Source organism: Ammodytes marinus, assembly GCF_949987685.1.
Source record: "Ammodytes marinus genome assembly, chromosome: 14".
Classification (NCBI taxonomy): Eukaryota; Metazoa; Chordata; class Actinopteri; order Uranoscopiformes; family Ammodytidae; genus Ammodytes; species Ammodytes marinus.
Window position 1 is genome coordinate 27325249 of NC_137218.1, and position 27603 is coordinate 27352851.

The 27603-nt window shown below is 40.8% G+C and overlaps 1 protein-coding gene across 1 annotated transcript; it reads right to left on the minus strand.

The window, feature by feature from the left end:
- Positions 1-117: 117 nt before the first annotated feature.
- Positions 118-26590, minus strand: ankfy1 (ankyrin repeat and FYVE domain containing 1). The gene is made up of 25 exons (XM_080040771.1): positions 26567-26590; positions 23462-23672; positions 22194-22312; positions 21050-21185; positions 20393-20516; positions 18103-18252; positions 15495-15660; positions 14540-14744; positions 14076-14144; positions 13201-13403; positions 12994-13091; positions 12283-12484; positions 12054-12152; positions 11532-11685; positions 10774-10942; positions 9201-9319; positions 8874-9030; positions 7390-7590; positions 6506-6682; positions 5923-6070; positions 4356-4446; positions 4021-4145; positions 3772-3918; positions 2233-2323; positions 118-1870 (listed from the first exon to the last, which is right to left on the minus strand). The coding sequence occupies exons 1-25, from the start codon at positions 26574-26576 to the stop codon at positions 1738-1740; spliced, it is 3504 nt and encodes a 1167-aa protein (XP_079896897.1). The 5' UTR covers positions 26577-26590; the 3' UTR covers positions 118-1737.
- Between the last annotated feature and the right edge of the window lie 1013 nt (positions 26591-27603).

The window sequence follows — 27603 nt, forward strand, 5'->3', positions numbered from 1 at the left end:
GTGGTCAAAAATATCACACATTTATCTGTACAATTTAACAATACTTTTTAAAGACAGGCCCCACCACTTGGCCAATCCCCCCCCCTCCGCTCCTCATTCTCCCCCCCCACCCCCCATGATCCTAAATGCCATGTGATCTTGATAAAGTGCACCTGTTAGGCTTAGAAATCAAGAAGCGTTAAAGGCCTACTTCACCAGTGGGAATATGAAGGTGTATTGAACGCTGAGATCCTGTGTAGTATAAATGTGCAAAACATTTTAGAAATCGGTTCATCCTAGCCTGAGAAAAGGCATAAAGAGTGTTGTATGGTCTCACCGTCTAACCCTACATTTTGCACAGTTGTGATGTCACAAATTTATAAAATGTTTGCACATATATACTTCATAGGAGTTCAATAACCCTTCATATTCCCAGTGGTGAAGTAGGCCTTTAAATGTAGACGTGGTCAAGAAGACAGCTTGACTTGAGGCAACATTGTGGGGGACTTGAATCACAACGTCCTGCTATGCGAGGACACATCTCGGCACATCACAAAAAAAAAAAAAAGAGGAATGTAATCGTTTCGGCGACTGATTTTGAAAAACATGATTTAGTATTATGACAATGACGTCTAAAGGCTACAAATTAAATGACATGCATAGGCAGAATCGGTTTAGCTGTAACTTAAAAAGAGGATTGTTAAGAGATTTTTTTTTTTCCAGGGGACCACCATTTATATTTCTTCTTGTGTCAAATAAAAAGGCTTTCTCAGGTCACGTTTCTTCCCAACAGTCATGTTCAAAAAGTAAAGCATTCTGTGTCATTTGGCCGATGCCTTTACACACCATAGGACTTCAGTAACTATCATGGAAAAACAACAGTCCCATTTCATGAGGAATTTCATCTTTGTCCTGTTGGGACAATCTTTCTCCTTGAACAGTACAGTTATACAATGTCAATGTAATAATTTGGAATCTTAAGTAGATGTCATTTGGAAATGATGCCTGTTTAAAAAAATCAGAGGAGTTACTTTCCCTTTAAATCCTCATTGCCTATCCCACTTTGTCCAATCAATACAGAGTTGGTATGGCGGGAAAAAAATGAAAGATTACAGAACATGCTGGTAGTTCAGTCTTTATAGATGTAGGGGATGGAGGGGCATTTTTAACAGTTCTTGGTTGGCCACAGCCTCAGCTTTTTATAGAAATGCGGGGAACTCATTTTGTAGCGTTGAACTTTCTGTATTTTGGGCATGAGGGCTGCTGATGGCCACACATCCAAACAGAGAAACATGAAGCCCCCTCCCCTTGTCCTAACAGTGACTTGATCATTCAATCATTGAATTGAAATGTGGAAGTACAGCAGCTTCCTGCTTTGTCACAATAAGAGATTAATCATTACAAACATTATTGGAGAAAATTGATTAACAAAACTCAGTCCAGCCATCATCACTGAGCTGGAAAGCACTTTATATCCACGTTAAGATACTTTTATCAAAACAGAAAAACCAATAAGACAATGGTTCACTTTTTCTATCTGAAACGTCCCTCTATTAGAACATGAAGAGTTTTTTCATTGACTGGAATATTATGAAGGAAACGGTCCATAATTTGTCCGGAGAAATCGCTTGTTAGTGTGTCCTGCTACCGACGTCCCTTTTCTCCTGGTGTGTGCCTGAATAACTGTGCCCGGAGTTGGGGGCCGGTCCGGGCCAGGCCAGAGGGTTTGGAGGTGAAGATCCAGGGGCCCCGGCTGCATTACGATACCCCACCCAGAGTCAGCACGTCAAAGCAGATGTCACACACCCGCACCGGCTTGTTCAAGTCAAACTTGATGATGGGAATCTCCTTGATAGAGCACTTGTGGCACAGCAGGCGCCCACAGTGGCGGCTAGAGTTAACAGTCGAGGAAGAGAAGTGGGATTAGGAAAACAGTTTGACAGAAAATGAAAACATTGATAGGGATGGGCTTGAGGATTCCATTCCAAGAGTAGTACTGCTTTCAAATGAGCTCCACTGGTGAACAAGGGCACTCAAGGTGTTGTAGTGTTGTATTTTTTAAGTGTTTTTACGTGTATATAAAAACTATTATTAATGGAAAACGGACAAAATGAAGTTCAACAAAACAGGCTTTGTATCAAAGCAGCTGCTGCTGATAGCTGCCACCTCAGTGCAGTGCACAGTGTGTGTTCTCCACATCCAGATACAAATGATGTAACTGTAGATGTATGTAAAAAAGGTTGTACTACTAACCAGTGATGTTTCCGTGTGGTGACACCAAACTTGGCAACACATTCATAGCAGTTGGATCCATCACACCAAGGGGGCTCTTTGGACAGCATATCTGAACAAATAAAGAAAAGAAGAAACCTGTTCATTACATAAGAATTTCACTACGCATTGCCCTGTGCAATTGTGTATGTGACAAATAAATAAAACTAAACTAGACTAAACTACTAATTCAAACTAGAGATCCTTATCAAATACACAGTATCAGAGCACACAATGCCTGACAAAGTCCAAGTCTTTTATTGTCAGTTCTGATATATGCCAGACAGACATCAGAATCAAAATGGCGTTCGTCTCTGGCCCACAGTGCAGTTGGAACGATAAAATAAATAAAAAATATAGAGATAAATAAGATAAACAAGATAAACATAAACAATATTTACATAAGATAAATACTAAGTACTGTAGTGCAAAGGAATTTTCTGTGCAATATAAAACAGTATGTCAGTGATTCTTGAGAAGTGGGACAAAACAGGGTGCAATGTTGAAAAAATACAAACCCTATGTTTCGGCAAATTAAATTACATGTATGTATCCAACTAAGCTACTGAGCTAAGCTTTGACACAACCTCCCAGCTTTAGTTTTTTTTTTACCGTCATTAGCGTATCACCACTGTCAGATCCGTCAGATTTCCTGCCTGACGCTGTTGACATATTTAACGTTTCTTAAACATAACAAATGGAATTTATCTAGTAGCCATTTAGTTTTTCTGTTGATGTTAGGTGCTAGTATGAACTACTTCAGGAAAATAAAATGATCAAAACATTTCAAATAACTTCTTCAGAAATTGTAAGTCGGTGTTGACATATCATGGTTGTGACACAGGACTTTCAAGATTCGTAATGTAAAATATTCTAAAACTACAACATTTATCAGAGCCTGTCTGACTCTAATACTCTGCAGAGGTAGAATTTGACAAGAGGTCCTTGTGACAGCTGCCCCTTATTTCGCCTGATTTTATTACATTTTACATAATGAAATGTCTGACAGTGTTGACTTACAGTAAAGTTGTCCCACCACTTAGAATCCTTATAAAACATGAATGTGTTGTAGACAAACAGTTTTTATTGATATGAGAGATTATTTAGTGTTGCTTTTGATGAAAAAAGCCATTTTTAATCATTAAAGTACATTTTTAATAGGTTTAATGCATATGAAAGATTGAAACCTTCTCTGAGGACACACTGTTTTTGACGTCATGAGAAGATAACAAGTGTCATATATTTGACATAATAATAATAAAATTTAATTTAAGGGGATAATTGTGCTCCAGAGATTCTATTCTTAATCCCTAATAACATCTACAATTTTAAATAATTGTTGTTTTAAACATAACAGCAGTTACATATGGAAGACGGCCTTTTGTCCCGGTTCTCAAGAATCACTGATGTATAGAATAGAAAGTAAAAAGTAGATCAGTTAAATTGAAATGTGCAATGTGATGACAAATATTTAGAATGTGCAATATGCAATCAGCCGGATAATTATGTGTGAACACTGACCTAGAAGGCGGAAGAGCAGCTGTTTGGTTGCGACCTGGTAGTTGAAAATGTTGATGCCCTGATTGTTGTTGACACCGAGTCGGGCCCCGGCCCTCACTATGGCACGGCACAGGTTAGCGTTTCCTTTCATGTAGGCCAGGAGCAGACCTGTGGTAGAAATAATACAGCATGCAGTCATTCTAAGTGTAGCAGTGCTATTAGTATGCTATTGGTATTACTGCCAACAATACCCAAGCCAAGATACAGTACCTGTGTTCCCTTCATTATCGGGCTTGTCCAGAGGGTATTCGGGCATACACTCCAGGAACAACTCAAAAATGGCGGCGGCATTCTCTTTCCCATAGTGGCCCAGTACATGCATCGGTGACTGACCCCTAGGCAGACAGAAGAAGATGAAATGGGAGTCAGGAAAGCCGACAGTAATAGTCTACAGAAGGTTATACATTTATGCTTGAATAAAAAGCTTACACGTTCTTCACCGTTTATATTCTACATTTTCCCTCTAACCCCTGTTAGCCACAGGAATGACCTTAAAGTTTGATGTTATTGATCTCAAAAGCACCATGTGACTGTGAGTGTTGTACCTGAGATTGAAGGCCTCAGCGTCGACGTTGGACTCTGTGAGAAGGGTGCGGACATTGTTAAGGCGGCCCTGCATCACAGCCAGGTGCAGGGCTAGGGAGAGAGACAACAACAAGGACACATGGAAGAATAAAAAGAAAGAAAAGTCCAGCGGAAATGTTTAACATGCCGGTGAGTGACCTAGCGGCCTGGCATTTGCCATGCTTCCTCTTGGGCTGGCTAAAAAAATGCTTTGGTTAAACTATTGGCCCCACTTGTTCTAACGACGAGTGCCACGTTTTGTGATGATCGGACACTTGGTCAAACACTTTGGGTCAATGGTGGCCATGACACATGTATGTCAGTCCCTTAAAGGTGAAGTAAGCGATTTATTTATGTTAATATAAGTGTTAAATCGCTCTTTATTCATACAGTGATCACTTATATAGTGTGCGTGTTTCATAAAGCCGATCTCTCAGTCACCTGCTCTGCATGTAATCGTCAAATAAACTTTTCGGGGATCCCACTACTGATAACCAATCAGAAGAGAGAACGCTACAAACCGGCACCTGTCTCACTGCCGGTGCACGTGCAGAGCGACAGATGGGTGAATGTGTATGCGCCTACAATGGCGGAGCAGGTAAAAATCCTTCCCAATGTCTGTTTTGATGGTTTTTATCATGTTTAATCACACTTATGGATCTGAGATGATGCTAGATAACTCGCTGCTTGAAGACCGCAGTGCATTAATGTGGTGACGTGGGGACGAGGGAGGGGACTGCTAACTGCAGTCACTGACAGGAAGTTAGCTAAACTGACCATTCTGCTTACTGAACCTTTAGGCTGTTTACCAGTTGTGGGGATGATAGGTGATGAAAAATTATTTCACACTGTAGTTTATGCAAATGAGGTGAAATGCATCATAGTCTATGGTCAAGAGGCTTTCTGTAGAGCACATTGAGCTGGACTCTCGGGGTGAGGAGTTTGGCCTTTCAAACATTGCATTGGACAGATGTAAGGATAATAATAATAATAATAATAATAATAATAATAATAATAATAATAATAATAATAATAATAATAATAATAATAATAATAATAATAATAATAATAATAATAATAATAATAATAATAATGCATGTTATTAACAAGGGATTGTGAACACATATCCACCTCTGAGTGACCTGGATATCTGATCGTTGCTTAGATTGGACATTTTTTCAGTTGTGGTGCCATTTTTTTTAACCCCCGTTTAGAAAGAAACCAACCCTGCGTTCCAAATCACATACTTTTTCTTTTTACTACACTACAGTACATACTAAAGTACAGAAGAGTTTTAGGGCCACAGGAGAGGAAGAAAATCCGATTTTTATTTTTTTCATTATTTTGAGAAATGTCAAGAATAAAGACGAATCCTCCAAAATGCTATTGGAGTTAGTGGGGCATTTATTTATTTTCGGCATACTACAATTGACGTGCATGTATTGGGACATCCTAAATCTTTTTCTGGCATACTAAATAGTAGGGAAGTATGGGGATTGGAACGCAGGGCAAAACACATTTTAATGAAGAATCTTAAAAAAAAGGTACCATTATTGCCATTCTCGTCCTCCGCAGCAAAGTCTACTCCATTCTCCAGCAGCACAGAACAGATAGTGGCCATGTCCTGCTGGGCTGCCAGATGTAGTGCTGTCTGCCTGTGTTTGGTCACCTCATTTACTTTGGCTCCGGCAAGCAGCTGGAAGGGAAGTAATTCAATTTAAAAAAAACATGTTAAACTGCAAAACATCTGTCAAGTACGCCTAAAGACCTACTTCACCGGAGGAAATATGAAGGTGTATTGAACTCTGAGATCCTATGTAGTATACAGCTGCAAACATTTTAGAAATCGGTTCATCCTAGCCTGAGACACGGCAAAAAGAGTGTTTTATGGTCTCACTGTCTAACCCTACATTTTCCCATGTGTGTGACATCACGCATGGGGAAAATGTAGGGTTAGGATTAACAGGACAGCTGGGCCAAGGGAAGGCTGAGGGAAGAAAACTTAAATTCGTTATATTATAATCGTGATTTTATAATGGCCGAACGCCGGTTCCGTATGGGTGAAGTATTCCTTTAAACTGGAATGAATAGTTAATGTAGAAGATAAAGAAAAAATTTTGAGGTTTTGTACCAGGTTGCGGACGATGATCTCGGAGCCAGCCTGGACGGCCAGGTGGAGGGGGGTGAGTTTGGCTGCGTCCTGGACCCTGGAGTTGACGTTAGCTTGGACACTGATGAGGAACAGGACGCTCTCAATGTCAGAGGCCTGCACCGCCACGTGGAGGAAGTTACGCCCTTTGTTGTCCACCTGGGCAGAGAAAACACAAAAGTTTGACGTCAGGAGAGATTCACGATTCAAGATGGTTCCTTTGTCAAATGGACAACAATTACAGCAGCAGTCATTGGCAATGAGATTCTTAGCAATGCAAAAAAATAAGAAGAAAATGTAGAAACACACAAGTGAACACCTGAGACACAAATAAACACAACAGTAGAGCAAGGACACAGTGCAGATAAAAAGTGTAGAGATAAGGTGCACCGTATATAAAGTAGAATAAGCTAATTAAAGTGAAAATAAATGTAGACGAAATAGAATACTGTACATGTAATACTGTACATGTGTTGGAATAATGTTAAGCATCATTTTAAAATATGTATACGCTATATGGTGTGGTTTACATCTAAAATGACAGATGAATAGAGTGTAGCCCTGCGTTCCAATCCCCATTCTTCCCTACTGTTTAGTATGCCAGAAAAAGATTTAGGGTGTCCCAATACATGCACGTCAATTGTAGTGTGCTGAAAATACATTAATGTCCCACTAACTCCAATTGCATTTTGGAGTATTCCTCTTTATTCTTGACATGTCTCGACATAATAAATGAAAAAAAAACTTCCTTAACTGTTTTTTTTTTTCTCCCGTGGCCCTAAAACTCTTCTGTACTTTAGTATGTAGTGTAGGAAAAAGAAAGAGTATGTGATTCGGAACGCAGGGTAGGTGTTTTTCCTGCCTACCTGCTCAGCAGCCCCGGGCTCCCTCTTGAGGATAGCCTCTGCTGCCTTGTTGTTCTTGTGTGTCATGGCGCAGGCGAAGGGGGTCATGCCCTGGCGGTCGCGGACATTGAGCCGGATGTCGGGGTGGGAGATGAGGAGCTGGATGATGACGTTGTGTCCGCTGCTGATGGCGGCGTGGATGGGAGCTCTGCCCTCTGCGTCCTGACACATACACACAGTGTTTAGAGAGCATGTTTACAACTCATGTCAGAGTTATACATTCCATTTAGCCACTTTACACCATCTATCGTTTTTTTTTGGGTGTATTTTTCAGTCATTGCTGGTGTTCCCACTTTCGTATCATCCTTCCGTACTTTTGTTAAGTGTCCTTGGGTTTCTCGAAAGGTGCTATATAAAACCAATATATAATAATAATAATAATAATAATAATAATAATAATGCTGTTTGCTGTACAGCTAATGAGACATTTAAATATTGTCCATGGTGATATCTTAATGGTTGTTTTACCATGTGTAAAATGACAATGTGTCACTCTTTTGGCAAAAAACTGTCAAAACAACGTCAATCAGAGGGCGGCAGTGGCGAAGTGGGTAGGGAGTTCGCCTCTGGTGTGCAGGGTCGGAGGTTCGATCCCCCATCTCCCCGCCACATGTCGAAGTGTCCCTGGGCAAGACACTGAACCCCGAATTGCTCCCGATAGTTAGCTTAGTTAGCTTAGCACCCTAGTGCTAAGCCTACCCTGCGTGGTAGCTGCTGCTATCGGTGTATGAATGTGTGTGTGACTGGGTGAATGTGTACAAAAACAATGTAAAGCGCTTTGAGTCTGTGATAAACGGAGATATAGCGCTATACAAGTCCATTTACCATTTACCATTGAAGTACAATTGTTTGTTCTAGCCGTGATGGGCAGAGAGATAGAGAGACATTTGATGAACTTATTCATGTGCCTCACTCACCAACAGAAACGCTCTCATTTTAATATCTGCAGCTGTCTGCTCCACACACACACACACACACACACACACACACACACACACACACACACACACACACACACACACACACACACACACACACACACACACACACACACACACACACACACACACACACACAGTGTGCTCCGCCTCTCACCACCTCAAGTCAAAATGAAAGCTAACTAACCTGACCTTAAGGTGGTCTGTTCATAAGGGGGAGCAGCTATTCATTCATAGATATAAATATATAAATATTGTAACAATACACAATGTAGGTGCTGCGTGACTACGTCAGTAGTATCCAGTTTCTCTTGAATCAGTTATCAATCAAATATATTATTAATGAGAGTGAGAGGGTTCAATAAAGGCTTCAACTAACACATTCATTTCACATTTTTGATGGAATCTAAATATTGTCAATATTGCACACCCCTACTCAATAGCCATACAGGGAAAATGAGTAGTGATAGCAGAGCAGCATGGAGCAAGTGATGTGAAGGGACTGACCTGTGTATTAACGTTGGCTCCAAACTCCAGAAGGCACTGGCCCACCTCCTCCAGTCCCCAGCTGCTGGCCAGGTGGAGGGGCGTCTGTCCGTCTCTGGCCTCTTCGTCTCCTTCCCCATTGGGACCAGGCTGCCTGGGGCTGTTCACGTCACAACCGCTGTACACACAGAAGTCAGAGAGCTAGCTTAAAAAACAAACAGGTTGCTGGTTTTGGATTCATTTTGAAAATAGTAGCATTTTCCAAGGATAATCCCACCCCCATACACAAACAAGTGACAGTTTAGGACAATACAGTATATATTCTAATGGTAAGGAATGTTGGAAGACCTGCGGATGAGGAAGCAAGCAGAAACCTCATTGTTCTCATCCACCGCCCTGTGCAGGAGGGTCTGCTGGCAGCCTGAAGGCCCCACGCTCCAACACGTCGCATCACAACCATGGCGCACCTGTTAGGACAAACAGGACTCAGTCAAAATGCACTCATATATTGTGTTTCCCAATCCACAAATATATACATAATGTAAAGCATTATTAAGAAATAGGGTTGCAAAATTTCGGGAATTTTCAAAGTTGGAAACTTTCCATGGGAATTAACGGGAATTTATGGGAATTAACGGGAATTAACGGGAATTTACGGGAATAAACTCAATTTACTCAATTTAAAGCAACCCAAATGCATTAAATCCTTCTAACTATGTTATGTCAGTCCTGGCAAACGTTCTAGACGGTAAAAAGCAGTTTTTTCAACTACGTTTTATATTGCTTTTTACTAGACCAGGTTTACAGAGGCTTAAACAGTGATTTTAAATATAGTTTGGGAAAATATATTTTAGCATAATCTTGACTAAAACAACCAGATTTCATGCAAGTACACTTGGCAAGTTGCACATAGCACACTGCTTACTGCAGGGGTACTGAGGCCACGCCCCCTACATGCACTGTGCATTCCTCCATCACATGGGGGGGGGGGGGCATTTTACTTTATTTATTGAATGGATTGGGTCAGACAGATGAGTAATATTTTACTCAACATTCATCTTTTTGTTGCTCAGTGAAATTATTGATTGTTCATAAAATAATCAAAACTTGATAAAGTTCTACTTACAAATAAATCTGTTCAAATGTAATGTTTTTTTATTGTATTAGTTTGCATGTATGTTTGCCTATAACAAAACATAGTGTTTATATGTTTAGATTTATGTTTGGATATGAAAAAGCAAAACATATTAAATGACCCCCATTTAGTTAATTCATATAATTCCCGATTTTGAATATTCCCAAAATTCCCGAGCGAAAGTTCCCGAGGAAAGTTTCCGGAAATTTACCGGAAACTTTCCAAGTTATTTTATTTTCTAATGTTTAGGATAACTGGATTTTTACTACAAAACTGAAATGTAACATCTTAATTTCAAGCGATGCTTCGATTTCAGTCGGAAATATTCAATAACTACCGGTAACCAGAAATAGTTCTGTGCATTTCTTTAATTTTTTTTGTTTAAATCACCAAGAAAAGATATGTGTTAATATACCAATGAGGAACTCAAAGGGAACTATCATTCTTAAAGACTTACTTCACCGGTGGAAATATGAAGGTGTATTGAACTATGAGATCCTATGTAGTATACATGTGCAAAAGAAAATTGAAATCGGTTCATCTTAGCCTGAGAAAAGGCAGAAATAGGGTTTTATGGTCTCACTGTCTAACCCTACATTGTCCCATGTGTGACATCACACATGGTAAAATGTAGGGTTAGGATTAACAGGTCAGTTGGGCCAAGGGAAGACTGAGGAAAGAAAAACCTCATTCATTATATTATAATAGCGATTTTATAATGATAGAATGCCGGTTCAGTATGGGTGAAGTATTCCTTTAAATTGATTGCCAGTGCATTTGTCTCACCAGTGTTGATGCGATGTCCTCCAGGCCAGTGTCCAGAGCCAGCCACAGGGGAGGGTCCCCTTTGTCATTCACCACAGACATATCAGCTCCTCTGGTGCAGATGGCATCCACCACCAGTGGCAGCTGGTTACTGATGGCCAGTTGTAGTGCTGTTTGTCCCTCCTGGGTTCTGGTAGAGGAGAAAAAAAAACATATGAATATTATCAATACATGGTTAATATTTAGGTCTGTCAGAGTGAACGTGTTATTCTCTTTATAAATGGATTGCTGCAGTCAAGTCAAACTGAATATTAACTTAGTTTGAAACAATGAAATGATCACACAGTACTCCAGGTTGGAGCTACCACCTAGGAGCTATACCAACAGGCACAGGCAAAGCACTATTCTGACTATTATGGAGTGTGCACATCGACCCCCGATTATTGGCAATTAAAAAAATAGAGAATGGTTTGACAGCCCTAATTATAATATTAATAAGATGATGTTAGATTATTATGAATGAGTCCCTGCTAACAGCAGTAGGTTGTTGTATGTTACTCTGATGATAGAGGGCTCTGCTGGACTGTGACTATGAACAGCATTGACCCAGGTCAGGTCCTGCCAGGGCCCTTCACAGCATGTCATCCCTCATCCATCTCATTCCCTGTCATCTCTACTGTCAGATGACTAATAAAGGCATAAAATGCTCCAAACAATAATAAAAAAACAATGTGTAACTGTGTAAATGCTTTACTACTGCAGTATAACCCAGGCCTTACCTAACATTGATGTCTGCCTGATGCTCTAGGAGGAAGAGGGCGCTCTTGCTGTCTTGTCTCTGGATGGCCATATGGAGCAGGGTTTGTCCATTGGACATAGTGTCATTGATAGAAGCCCCAGAGCCCAGCAGCTGAGCCGCTATGGTGTGCATTCCTGAAGGGGACATATTTCATTTCATTTCATTTATTGTTTATTTAGCAGGGACAGTGCACAATATACAATTGAGCCAGATTATAGCCACATGGCTAATTTTCGTCTGTAGTCCCTGGACAGGAGTTGGTGTTAAGCTAAAAACAAAAAGGATTAAAATGAATAATAATACAAGAATTTGATAATACAATTAAAAGGTGCCCAATGTGCAAATATAGGCTCACAATATTGCATGACCAAAAAGGCATATCTAGTTAAAAGAATACACCACATACACACATCAGCATACAGTGTCTGCAATCCAGAGATGATGTTGATGATGCAGATTCAACTATATTACAACTCTCCCATGGAGGTGTAGTGCTGCGTACCTGTCCACAGGGCCAAGCCCAGCACTGTCTGGTCCATAGAGTCTTTCAGACTGAAGTCTGGAATGATCTGAAAGTTGTTGGTGGCATGTAGTGCATTGGCTGTAACACAGGTATCAAGAGAGAAATAAGTCCATTAGTTTGAGGTGATAAAACATTACACCCCTGACCTGCCAGGTTTGCAGTTCACTTAGTCATTCAAATGTATAAAGCTTCCAAACACTATGCTGACCTTTCTGCTCCAGGATGACAGAGACCACATCTGGGTGGTTGTGAGCGATGGCCATGTGGAGGGGGCTCTGCAGAGCCACATCCAGGCTGTCTTCAGGCAGAGTCTTCTGGGTCTGCAGGTTGGGGTTGGCCCCCTGCTGGAGCAGCTCTGCTGTCAGGCTGGCCAGGCCAGAGCGACATGCTGTGTGGAGCGGGCTCTCCCCCTGAGACAAGGTGAGGGGATTCATTATATTGTTATTAGTCACATTTAAGGCTTTACTATACATCTTATTATTTAAAGATCACTTATTAAGTGACTTTTTAAGGTCAGCAGATAGAGCAAACGAAGACAGATCTCTGATAAATGACCGTAGTCTACAGAAAATCATATAACTGGTGCAGTGGTGCAACCTCTGTCATGCTTTATATGAACTAAGATCAAATGTAGTCAATGACATGGCAAGTACAATCATCTTTCTCCACATAGAAAATGAAGAGTCGAGAACAAAGCTGCTTTTGTCATTTTTCTCCGGCGCTCTGTGTTATATATCAGTCGACATCTTCAAGAAAATACTCAGTATGGTCAGAGGGACACTGTATTATACATCTAAGAATGAGAAGAACTGTAAACTCAAATCCCCCAAGCAGGACTATTAAAGGATTACCAAAATATAACTCAAACAAGCTCACACTAGGTCTTTGTTCTTATCGTTCGCATAATGTTCAAACCCACCCATTTGTTGACATGGTTGACCTTTGCTCCGTGAGTGGCGAGGAACAGAGCGGCGGCCTCGCTGCCTGCCCGCGCTGCTCTCTGCATCAGACAGTTTTCTACAGGAGAGAGAAACACAGGGGGGGAGACCAAGATGAAAACGTGTTCAGAAAGACATAAAGCATAATCCATTCATCCAGGCATTACTATGAGGTGAGATGGTTCAACCTGTGGTAGTGTCGGGGGCATCAGGATTGCTTCCTCTCTTGATAAGCTGAGCGGCAAAGCTGTTCTCGTCAAAAGAGGTGCCGTTGACCACCGGAGCGTGGTCCTCAAAGGGGTTGACTGAAGGGTCTGAAGACACAGTGATGTACTGCAGGGCCAGCCACAGGGCCGTGCTGCCTTCATGGTCCTTCAGCTCCAGGTCAAGTCTAACAAGATGGGACAGATCACATCACACAGGATTACCTTTACAGCTAAGTGTTGGGCCAGGGAGGTCACATGATCTCACAGTATTGGTGCCAACAACTAATTATTGACGAATGATAAGTTTGCTTGGTAGCTACCTTGTTGTTTAGCTAACAAGCTAGCTAACCAGCAGCTAGCGAGCTAGCGAGCTAACAAGCGAACTATCTTAATGCATTGCTGATGTGCTCCCTCTTGCAAATAGAATTGTAAAGATGTCAGCAAATTTGTGTGGCAGAGCTTTATTGTTAGTGAGCACATGCCTAACACAAGACTCAAGCTGGATTTAAAAGCTGATGGCTAAGAGCTGGGAAATGTTGTGATTCATCATCAAATCAGACGATTAATCCTTTCAATAATCGATAGATTAAAATCGACAATTGAAATAGTCATTAGTTGGAACTCTAATCTCATATATTGGTGCATTCAAAGAGAGTTGAGTTCACAAGACATTTTCAAACTAAGATTTTCCTAAATTCTTAAACTGTATTGTATACTGTTGTGTTTTTATTTAATTTAAATGACATAGACAAATGAAGGTAGGTAGCTTACATTTGTTAAAAAAAAATATATTGTTGTCTATTTCAGAAACAAGAAGAAGTCAATAATTGCATTCCAAAAGGTAGTAGGTAACTCACTGTTTGCACTGTAGTAGCTGGTTGAACACTGGCTCGTTCCCTGATGCCACTGCTTCATGCAACGGAGTTCTAGAAAACGACAAGACACAAAGCTGAAGCCCGGCTGTGACACATCCAGTAGTGTTGATATCAATCAATCAATCAATACATTTTTATTTATATCGTGCTTTTCATACTCATGAGTAGCTCAAAGTGCCTTACAGAGATTGAAAACAACACAAAAATTTAAAACAGCAAATAAAATCAAGAGAAGATCATTAAAAGAACCCAACCCTCACACCCCCATAGACATGCACAGAGACATACACACTCATACACACACTCACACACTCATACACACACTCACACATACACTAGCTATCACTAAAGAGACATGGCCGATAACTCAGGAGCAGGGTGTGGGTGTGTGTGTGTGTGTGTGTGTGTGTGTGTGTGTGTGTGTGTGTGTGTGTGTGTGGCCCTACCTGCCCTTGCTGTTCTGCATGTTGGGGTTAGCTCCGGTCTTGAGCAGGGCCTCTGCGATGCGTGCCATGCCGCCCATCACCTCGGCGGTGTGTTTCTTTGGGCTGAAGGAGCAGACCAGGTGAAGGGGGGTCTCCACGGCCCCCACTGTGGCTGCGTTCACCTGAGCAGAGTGGCCGATCAGGAAGACGGAGGCAAACTCATCACCTGGAAAACACAAGAGCACCAAGAGATTGAACCATTTCTGCTTCAATTGATGAAATTTAAAACCTAATATTTTACAGTGTGCAAAAAAAGGAAAGGAAAGGAAAGGAAAGGAAAGGAAAGGAAAGGAAAGGAAATCGGTAGGGTGATATAAAAGGAATAGTCCAGTATAATTGAAGTGGTTATGAGGTACTTCTGCATAGTTAGTTACTTTATGGAGATGGCGGTCAGAGCAATTGTTTTAAATAGACGTTGATGGAGCAGCATTGCACTGTTGTAGAGGGGGCCAGTCCAAAAAGATTTTTCACCACATATATAAATGCTTACCTCAAAACTAAATATTTTCTCAATTGTAAACTCAATGCAGGATTTGTTCAGTGCTGATTTGCAGACTGATATGTGTCTGCTGACCCTCTCTGCACCAGTACAAGGCTGACTTCTGCTGCTACAGGGACATCTCCCCCAAACTCCTTCAAACGACCTGTTGACCGCCATCTCCCTGAGGTTACAGACTTACTATGAAGAAGTACCTCATACGTACTACCACACTCCAATAGTACTGAACCATCCCTTTAACATGAAGAATGTATTTATTCATTTAAAAAGTGGGTATCATTATTTTTAGACAGCAGTTCTAAAGGAAGCACACATGGCTCACTAAGAAAAAGAGTTGTAATAATGACCCCCCCCCCCCCCCCCCCACACACACACACACACACACACACACACACACACACACACACACACACACACCTCTTTGGATGGCCTTATGCAGGAGACTCCAGCCACTCTGGTCCACCATGTCCACATCAGCTTTGTTGTTGACCAGAGTGGTGGCGATGCTCTCTAGTTTACGAGAGAGGGCCAGGTCTAGTGCCAGGTCCCCGTTGTTGTCCAGTTCATTCAGCTTGCCGGGTAGCTGAAAAAGCAGAGATAAACAACAGTTAATCGTCATCCGCTTAACCATAACTGCAACAAAGCAAAAACACACTGGATAGTGAGCCGTTTATTAGGCATGGGCCGAATACGTGATTTGAACAAGTCAAGGTTTGAAAATCACACACACAAGTGTATTAATGTAGAGAATATTCTAGATGTTGTTTGAACATAAAAAAAATTGCGTTCAAGAAGAACTTAGCACATTTGCGAGCTGTTATCACAATACTGTGATACCATGAATCCGTGGTATTTCTGCTTCAGGTTATCATCATACCGTCAGAATATCATACCACCCCAATGCCTACAGTTCATTTAGAGTAAATCAAATCAAATCAAATCAAATCAGTTTTATTTGTATCGCCCAATATCACAAATAGACATTTGCCTCAGAGGGCTTTACATTCCATACAGTACGACACCCTGCCCTTAGACCCTTTGCTCGGCTGAGAAAAAATTTACAGTTAATAAAAAAAATTGAGAAATCTCAGGGAGAGTTGACAGAGTAAGGGATCCCTCTCCCAGGACAGACATCCTGCAATAGATGTCATAAGTAGAGAAAAATCACAAAGGAATTCAATAATTGACCAGATGTTTACATGGTAATCAGTGATTCTTGAGAAGTGGGACAAAACAGGGTGCAATGTTGAAAAAATACATATACATTTCCAACATATACTAAGCTACTGAGCTACACTTTGATACAACCTCCCAGCTTTTGTCCTTGTTATCAAAATGGGCTTTTTAACTTGCCATTCTTTATTTTGTGTCAACACCGTCAGACACCAAAAACACACATTCATTTTCCCTCAATTTATGCTTGACCCATGTGAAGAATTGTGATCACAAGTATTCACCAAGACTGACAGAGGCCACAACAAATATTTTCAAAATGTATATGACAATAGATATTTTATATAAATTTTCCTCTATGTTCTTCAGTTGAACTGTGTAATAGAATGTTTACTTTAAAATTAACAGCAATCAAGATGTGTTTCACATTTCAAAACACATTCTCATGTTAGGTGACTGGTTAGATTTTCGCATATGACCAACCATTCCTCAACAACTATGAAATATCATTATGTATTGTTACCATAATAATATAAATCTGACAGAGTTCACACATATCTGACGGAGCTGACGAGTATATCTTATGAATTTGACATATCGGACGGTGGACAAAAACCCAGATAACCATCAAATACGTAGAATAATCAATAACAGTGATTTTATAACAGCACATTATTGGTTGAGCGTTAATTCAAGATTGACATTACAGTGTTTCAATCAGACTAACTCTAAAAGACTGAGACCAAATCGCCTCATTTTGTATATCATCCTGTACTTTTTTAAGAATCATCCATGACAAAAGAAGATTGTGAGAGTTTCCATAAATTCAGTATTAGAAAAACTAAAAACCAATTTCTGTATTTAATATAATTATAATAACTTGAAAACCACCCAAATATGATGCCTTCACATTGAATGTCAACTCCGTCATTGGCCTGTCACCACCGTCAGACAGGAAATCTGATGGAGATCTGACATTGTTGACATATTTAACGTTTCTTAAACAAAACAAATGGAATTTATCTAGTAGCCATTTGTTTTTTCTGTTGATAGGTGCTAGTATGAACTACTTCAGGAATATAAAATTATTGAAACATTTCAAATAACTTCTTGAGAAATTGTAAGTCGGTGTTGACCTATCATGGTTGTGACGCAGGACTTTCAAGATTTGGAAATGTAAAATATTCTAAAACTACAACACTTATCAGAGCCTGTCTGACTCTAATGTATTCTGCACAGATAGCTTGTGACAATAGGTCCTTCACGGAGACAGCTGCCCCTCATATTGCCTGATTTTATTACATTTTAATGAAATGTCTGACGGTGGTGACAAAAAGTGTCCCCCCACTTAGAAACCTTATAAAACATGAATGTTTTGTAGAAAAACATTTGTTATTGATATGAGAGATTAGTTAGAGTTGCTTTTGATGAAAAAAGCTATTTCTAATCATTAAAGTACATTTTTAATAGGTTTTATTGCAAATGAAAGATTGAAGCTTTCTCTGTGGACACACTGTTTTTGGACGTCATGAGAAGATAACAAGTGTCATAAATTTTACATAATAATAATAAAATTAAATTTAAGGGGATAATTGTGCTCCAGACATTCTATTTTTAATCCCTAATAACATCTACAATTTTTAATATTTTTTTTTTTAAAAGATAACAGCAGTTACATTTTGTCCCAGCCTTTTGTCCCGGTTCTCAAGAATCACTGTAATACTAAAGTAAGGTGTGAATATTGTGGATGCAGGAGGACTTCAGATGCTGCCAGAGGGGAGACCTGATCCACATCGTCTCGTCTCCACCAGGGAGAAGTGGAAGAGGACAGTAAAGAGAGTGAGGGGCTGACCTGTGAGTCCATCTCCATCAGATAGAGGAAGACCACGTCCTCTCTCTCCACCTTGATGGCCTTGTGGAGGGGATACTCTGTTTTAGACTTGATCATCTTGAACAGGAGCTGGGCGCTCATGGTACTGAAGTCTTCTTTCATCAGGTCATCCTAACCAAAGACAAACCAAACAAACAGAAGCAAAGGTTCAATGGCAAAAATATCACAACTAGGCCCATGGTGGGAAAACTGTGGTGGGGGGTGTGATGGAAGTTCTGTTAAGGTTGGAGGTCAACTCAGGTGGAAGAATATTTCAGGAGACTTGGATGAATTATGAAGCAATATTTATTACAGACTTGGCCAAGGAGAACCGGACTGCAACTCTCGTGACTTGCACTTCAATTCTGACAAACTCATGCTTAGAGCTGTGTTTTAACCTTGCGCTATCTCTACCACCTCCCCGGCTCGGGCACCAAGCGTACCAATGTTTTGGTTCAGAGCTGAACACAGTGAACCATAACATTCTGGAGTAGAAGGATATGAGACTTTATCTATACAACTGACCTAAGTGTCTCCTAACAGGCTCCAAGGCTGACCTAGAGTCTGTGAGACAGACACACAAGATAGGCATATATGACCTATTAATCTTTCCCATTAATATTACAACTAAAGACCCAAAATTCCCTCACAGGGGGAAAAGGGGTCATTTCAAAAAAATAATAATATTTTTAGTTTAGTTTAGTTTTATTTGTGCAGATAAACAAGATTAAAATGGCAAAAAGATGCACATAGACATACATACATAAATGTACGGGTGGGACAAAAGAAACCCTGAAGGGCTTATAAAGGATGCCCACCTAACATTATCATACAATAAGGTAATATAAGGTAAAGAAATAAAGTAAAAGAAAAAAGACAAACTAAAATTAAAATTAAAAGATAAAACAAAAACAACTACAAAATCATGTTACAAACCAAATATCCACAATGCTGTGGATAATTGGAACAGAATTCAACTGAAGACAATTCATTGCTATGTTGTATATCAATCTATTCAGTACAGTACTGTATGATGACTGTCAGAAATACTACAATGTTATTATGCATTTTCACCAACAGAAAACTATCACAAGAGGTTTTTTTTTTTGCACAGATTGTAGTGTTCAATGCAGTACAACGGAGCTGGTTTTAATACACCGGATGCTAAAGCAATCACGGGTCAGCTTGAGCCAATAAACAAAATGAGACTGGAGGTGTCGGAAGCAAGTGACAGTTCACAAGCAATTTTCTATCTCCACTGGGTCATAAACATAACCTTGACAACTGCTGAGCGGTGGCCTCGCTGCAGTTATTGGATCGTAAATGTTGAGGTCATACACACACTGATGGGACAACAGAACTCTGATCTGTCAAATAGGATTGAATGATAGGATTGAATGATAAGAGATCAACCTTCAGAGAACACATAGCAGGTTGACTGGAAGGTGGAATAGATTCTTTAAGTGGAACCCCATCGTTTTTTCTTTTTGGTCAGTCAGTGTGCATTACAATAAAACTAAATAAAAGCAAAAAACCCTTATGTAATCATGCCAGGCCAGTAGGTGGCGATAATGTGTCACATCAAACACCCATAGTTTGCCAGGAAAAAGATTCAGGATGTCTTTAAGTATGGATGTATTTTTTTTACAATCTATTTTCCCAATACATGAGGTCAAATGAAGTCAGCAAAAGGCCCCAATACTATTGTGTGTAGTACACAAAGCACATTCTTCAGGTTTGTAGTATAGTGATAAGAAAGAGTATGTGATTTGGAACACAGGGTGAGAATCTTCTTAAGCAAGCAAAAAGAAACTGGAAATGGCAAGTAGTAATCTTGTAGTAAAGATAGGTTGGCTTGGAAGCAATTAAGAGGAACCTCCTGTTTAGACCGCTAGCTCCACTTTCGTTTGAATATCAAAAATAACCTAACCACACAATGCACTTTTCTGATTGCCAAATAGGTTCCTGAATAGTCGAATTTCTGCATTTAACAGACACATCCCATTCAACTGAGAAAACACGGGGACAGCCATAACACTGTACTGGACTGAGAAGATCAGCCATCCACACACACACACACACACACACACACACACACACACACACACACACACACACACACACACACACACACACACACACACACACACACACACACACACACACACACACACACACACACACACACACACACACGTATTTCAACACATTCTCACACACAACACAACACCTTCTAACTCCACTAGTGGGCCATGTACTGTGCTGTACTCACCCAGTGACTGGCGATGATCTCCCCGCAGTAGTTCATCAGCGTGGTGGCGTTTAGCTCCTCAGCTGTCTGGTAGAAGCGGATGCAGTTCCTGACATTCACCGAGGACATCACGCCTTTTTCACACCTGTCCCAAGCACACAGACAAACATGTGAGCAGCTGACACTTCAGGGCCTACGGTGACTCCGGATGGATTTAAAGCCGTTGTTAAGAGATTGAAGTCGGACACCATTGGACATTGCGAATGTTTTAAATCAATCGGTTTTTGTTTTTTTTTCACAATTGTAAAGTATTGAACTTGTATTTTGTCTTGTGTGTAATGTTGTAACTGTGTACTGCTGTCTGTATTGGCCAGGTCTCTCCTGCCAAAAGAGATTTTAATCTCAATGAGACAAACCTGGTTAAATAAAGATATAATAATACTGCTAAAAATGTATTTTTTGAGGCCATTAAGCCACGTGTGTCGCTCTGAAATGTTTTTTTTTTTTTTTCACAATTTATTTATTGCATTTTTATTTATTTTACAGACAAACACATGCACCATCACAAAAAAAAAAAAAAAAAAAGCGACCAGAAATAAAAAAAGGCAAATCTATCCTATGTTCCCGCGGCCTACAGATTTAAAGTTAAATTGCAGCCTGCATGTGTGCTGTGCTGACCTCTCTCTGAGCAGCTGCAGTTGGAAGCGGTTGGCCAGCTTCATCAGGTCAATGAGGAAGGCATCGTCCTCACTCAGCTCCAACTCATCTGTGTATGCCCAGCGCAGCATCGCCATGGCAACCTCCGCTTTGCAATCTGGTGAATGCAGCATGTCAGAAAAATGTGGACAAGAGTGAGCAAATGACTTACCTTCTGTCATTCTAAACGGACAAAATGAACACACAATCATTTAAGACAAAAATGATTTTATGAAAAAAAGAACATCCTATTTTTCCCTTTATTTTAGAAAGCTGGAATGCCTTCTCCCAAAGCATTGGTTTATATTATCAAGGTACTTCTACATTTCCAAGGCAGTCATTTGCTCACACGTACTCACACACTATATAAATTCAAGCCTTGCTGGAATATAGACATGAGGGCCAAACACCTACACACAGCGAAACTGTGTCCAAATACTGGACTTTGAAAGTCTGCATTATCTACCTCTAAGATAAATATTCAGCCATCATCTATTAACCCATAAGTGTGTTGTACTGACAGAGGGGTGAGCACCAAGCTGATTTACATTGTGATCTAAGGGACTCCTAACAGTCAGTGCGTTTACATGCAGTCTGCATGTAAACGCACTGACTGTTAGGAGTGAGTGCGTAAGTGAGTAAAATCGGGTAAATAAACGAATAAGACTTCAACAGGACTTGTAAAATGCATGTAAACACCTTTATCCGATCTATTTCGTACACAAATCAGAACATTAACAGACAAGCGAAGTCGGATAAGAACACCTAGATAACTCATTCATAGTCGGAATTCTACCTGCATGTATACAGGATCTCATATCGGAGTTCTCGTTCTGCGCTTGCTTGAGAATCCCTGCCGGGGATTTCACAAGGAAGTGGAAGGAGACGACATAATAAATAGTAGTGTTGTTGCCGGAAAGGAACCGGACGTGGCTCTATAACCACTTGTTGAAAGGGCTACAGCGCCACCTAGCATAGCCGAATCAGCAATGTTCCGGCCATTTATCGAATATTTGAAAGGCCATGTACTCAGACAAGTGACGCGGTCCGTTCGAGTGGCATGTTCGGTATATGTCTTAATCCAATCTAGTTGTCCCATGGAAACGCACTGACAGAGACATCTCACCAGTCAGGTCCAGCTCTGAGGTGGAGGCCATGTTGGCCAGACTCCAGACATCACTACGAGCAGCCAACACAAACTTATGGGCGCTGAGCTGCTCCCCAGCCACTTTCACCTTCAGATCACTGCAAAAACACACACATTCAGCTGTGAGCAAAAAAAAAAACAAGTACACACAAATATGATCTTTTAGGTAATTCTCTCAATTCTTTGACTAGATAGAACTCTCAACAGAATTCCAAACATGACTTACATGTCGCTCTGGGAAAAGCCCATTCATTGCAACAGTGTAGCTGCATAGGCAGGTCGTATTGTATCATAAAACACACACAGGAGCAGAGACACACATAGGGCTGGGTATCAGAGAGAGTAACATACTTTTTTGATACTGACCGAAATGCCTTCATACAATCGAGTATCGAAAAATGTCTTGTTGGTCAATATCAAATCTTAATACCTAAGGGGTTGATCTCATCACCGTCATTGAGCCAATAAGCATGAGGCATGCTTCATGTGCCAAGATGTAAAAGTGCTGTTGATTGGCTGTGTGGCGGCATCCAGGAAAAATACATTAGGTTACAACATGTGTTACACAGTATACATCAGTGAGCCTTACATACTGACTGTCACCTTTTTCATTTTGCACTTAAAACTCTTTGGACTGATTGATTGTATCGTTCCCATTCTGTTCCTTTGTGCTGGTATATTTAGTTGGAGCTGCAGTGGCTCAGGAGATGTGTGCTAATCTGAAGACAGTTAGTTTAATTTCATCTTATTTAAAGTTTGATTATTGATATATTGATATAGCTTTAAAATGCCAAGGAGCTGAATAATAAAAAAATATGTTTTTTTTTGTTGCCATGGGATTTATGCATAATAGAAAATGTCATCTTGTTAAAACGAATTTAATGAAGTGGAAGTCAAGGTATAGTTATTTGTATAAATATCAAAAATATATTAACGTTACCCAGCCCTAAAAATACAATTGTATATACAGTTGAGGACAGAATTATTAGCCCCGCTATAAAAAATTATTCCCCAAGTGCTGTCAAACAGAGCCAGACATTTTTAACACAGCTTTTCCAAACATCCTACTATCATTTTGAATGATTACATTATTTTACTTTGCAAACAGAAACAAACTTATTTCACAAAAAAAAAACTACCAGGGTCAACATGAATAGCCCCCCTGATGCTAATAGTCAATTGTGTATCATTGTCCAAAGTCTTAAACCGAAGCCATGATGCTCCATTGGTAGCGTGCTCCCACTCACCTGTACTGCTCCTGCTGGTAGAGGTCCCCCACTATGTCCAGCAGGCGACTGATGAAGGTTTCTGCGGCGGCGGGGCTGGCTGAGCCCGGGACACCCTGGGTCTGTGCAGCCAGCACGGCACAGCGCCGCTCTGTGTCCACCAGCTTCTGCTGCATCTTCACATACTCCTGCCTCAACAGAGCCAGGTGCTTCTGCAGCTTGGCCACCTCCTCTGTGCCACAGCAAGGGAGGGGGAGACAAGAGGACACAGCAGGGAGACAATGAGTAGGGTTCTGAAGTTAGAGCAATGGTTCCCATGTACAGTAGCTAGTGTTTTTGATTTATTACACAGCAAGCATTCAAGCTATTTATTTCACAAAATGCATTCTTTACAAAATAACGACAGAGTAGTACGGCCACTTTGAGGTAAAAAAAACAAACAAATTAATTACGAGAATAAAGTCTAGATTTCACTACGGAAAAAGTCATAGCTCAAATTTGATTATTATTAAAGTGGTGATTTCACGAGAGAAAAATGAAAAAACAAGAATGAAGTCGTACTTTTAGGCTGTGTTTTTTCGGAATAAATATCGTCTTTTCCCCTGCAAACATGGAGCATCTTGTGAAGTTATATAGCCGACTTCTACACAAATATGGAAATGCTTCATCTTTTGGCCAATCAGCACCACGTTATCATAAACTGCTGTGTGCAGATGGCACAGTGTGACATCTGAGACTAACAGTAGTCTGCCCTCACCATCGTGTTGGACATGAACCACAGACCAGCAGGCCTAATATAAATGTTCCTCATTTGTTTGTTTAATCAAATGAGGACTTTATTCTTGATATAGTCTGACTTCATCGTGGTCAAATCACCACTTGATTCATCCATTTATCATAATGTTACCACTTTCTTCTCCTATATTTCCCCCCCTCGACATGCCCCTAGTAGTCCGCCGTACAAAATATCAGTTGTTTAAAGATTATTCTCATGGCAGTGACGATGAATGCCATCCCGGGCGAACACACAGCACTAATTAAGCCCCTATTAGTTGTCTTAATACCGGCCCATTGTATTGTTAACATAACACTTTCCTCTGTCACCCAAGTTGCAGAGAAAAACATTATTCAGCATTCCCTCTTGTCTCTGTCTACAAGACGTAAATGTCTGAATCTTAAAATCTATGGGACTATGGCACAGCCCAAAGTAGGGCCTTTGTGTTGTGTCAGAGCTGTTCCCTCTTCCTCCTTTGACAAACACACATCCTACACATCTTTAATGTTACAACACTGATTCCACAGAGTTTCACTGAGGCCCACTTCCTTCCTTTTCAAACCAGTCAATTTTTTTAGTGAGGAGAGAATGCTGAGGCGGCACGTTCCCTCGTAAAGCGTTACTGGCACAGCCACTGGTCATGAGGATAAGAGGGGGGGGGGGGGGGGGAGTGTATCTAAAAACCACCTGACCGGCTCAACACACAACTTCTTATAGTGTACTCAAATCCACCTTGGTTTTGCAGGATTTAGCAGCAAATCACTGATGCATTTTACTCCATCGGAAGCTTTGGAAAGACAACTGTACTAAAACAGCCATTAACATTGAAAGACATTGTACCATGAACCAAACTTGTAGGAAATGTGCTCCATCTTGTCCTGGCTTGTAAAACAGAAACTTCCAGATTGTGTAAAAGCAACAGGCCAATAGGCTAGTACACACACACACACACACACACACACACACACACACACAACACCAACAAAACATACTATAAAACTACGCCAATTATTACAGAATATATGCATTGCGGGTTGGGTCGTTAAAGAAAGATATGGTGGGCCTTCCCTTCATACATTTAAGTCAAAGATATCAAATAATTCAACACGTCTTAAAAAGGAATTGTTCTTGCCCAGTGGCAAAGCTTAATCCACCTCAGATTGGAGTATTATTAGTTCTCTGCTGGATTCCAGTTGCTAAGTAGATTTATCTTAAGGAGGAGAGAAAAAACACGCACGCACGCACGCACGCACGCACGCACGCACGCACGCACGCACGCACGCACGCACGCACGCACGCACGCACACACACACACACACACACACACACACACACACACACACACACACACACACACACACACACACACACACACACACACACACACACACACACACACACACACACACACACACACACACACACACACACACACACACACACACACACACACACACACACACACACACACACACACACACACACACACACACACACACACACACACACACACACACACACACACACACACACACACACACACACACACACACACACACACACACACACACACACACACACACACACACACACACACACACACACACACACACACACACACACACACACACACACACACACACACACACACACACACACACACACACACACACACACACACACACACACACACACACACACAATACGTTCCCCTTCTGTCCATTCCACATATAGGTGCTTGTTCTTGGCCATGGCACCTCAGCCAGGTGGTGCAGATGATGTCTCTCACCTGTCCAATACAGTATTCCGTCCCATATCTACCCGCCGTTTAGCACAACTGATACATCAAACTATTATTTTTGACAAGTGTCTTCCTGAAACAAACAGCGAGACAGTCAACCGGTCACTGAAATTGGCTTTATAGCTGCATGATGAATGAAGCTGGATGCGATCCATGACGTTGACAATTTAGCTCAACATTAATTGCAACGTTACCTTCACATTCACTAGGTTAAGACGGGGTTTGATTATGTACACAGTAAATCGACTGTGTCCCCAAACAGAATGTTTTCTTCGCAGTCCAACCCACCACCACCACACACATTCTCCTCCTCCCCGGTATTCGGCGATCAAATTCAGCTAGCGACATTAACGGCAGCTAACGACACAGCTTGCTCACTGGCAAAAAGCTGAATGTGACAAGGCAAGTGTCGCAGCACTTTGTATTTTAAACCACAGGCTACACACGCCACACTGAGCTGCCGACACACTACATGACTCGGTCCGACAGCTCGACGCGCGTACGAGGATAACAGGGAGTGTACCAAACAGTGAAAAGACCCAGCTCATACCTTCCGCCATGTTGCTCAGCGTTAGCTCCGCGGCCCTATGGTCATCTATCGCGATATGACGGAGGGGCAGACAGAGGGTACGCGGTGCTGCGTTCAAGGGCTTCTCACGACCATACTATCTATGCTCGGAACACGTACATTGATAGATCATCACATGACCATTACTATTCTCTTCTTGTACGGAATGAATTATTTAATCGCTTATCATGTCAGCATGTTTCAGTTTGGGGGGGGGGGGGATTTTTGAAGTTGATGCTTTTATATACTAGGGGGGAAAGGTGTCAACTTTTATTTTCTCTGTCACTCACTCTGTAAGTTCAAATTGGTGAACGGGCTGTCAAATATGTTGCCTTCAGGTGCTCCTGTTGAACTCCTCCTACCTTTAAAATGAAAAATCCTGTGTGGTTCCAATTCATCCCTGCGTTCCAAATCACAGGTACTTTTTCTTTCTTCATACTAAAGTAGCCTACAGAAGAGTTTTAGGGACACAGGAGAGAGAAATAAAATTTCATTAAAGTTAGTTGGGCATTTAAGTATTTTTAGCATACTACAATTGATGTGCATGTATTGGGACATCCTAAATCTTTTTCTGGCATACTAAATAGTATGGAAGTATGGGGATTGGAACGCAGGGCATGTGTTCATCTCCACACGAACACAGAAAAACAATGGATTCCCTTCAAGACTTGTGTTTTACAGTCAAAACCAAAATTATTCATACCCCTGGCAAATTTTGACTTCAAGTTACTTTTATGAAACCAGCAAGCTTTTTCTTGATTGGAAATGATACAGGCTTCTCCTAAAAGATAATAAGACGGTGTACAAGAGGCATCATTGTGAAAAAAACAGCTTTAAAACAGCTTTTATATACACTCAACAAAAATATAAACGCAACACTTTTGTTTTTGCTCCCATTTTTCATGAGATGGACTTAAATATCTAAAATTAATTCCAGATACACAATTGTACCATTTCTCTCAAACATTGTTCACAAATCTGTCTAAATGTGTGATAGTGAGCACTTCTGCTTTGCTGAG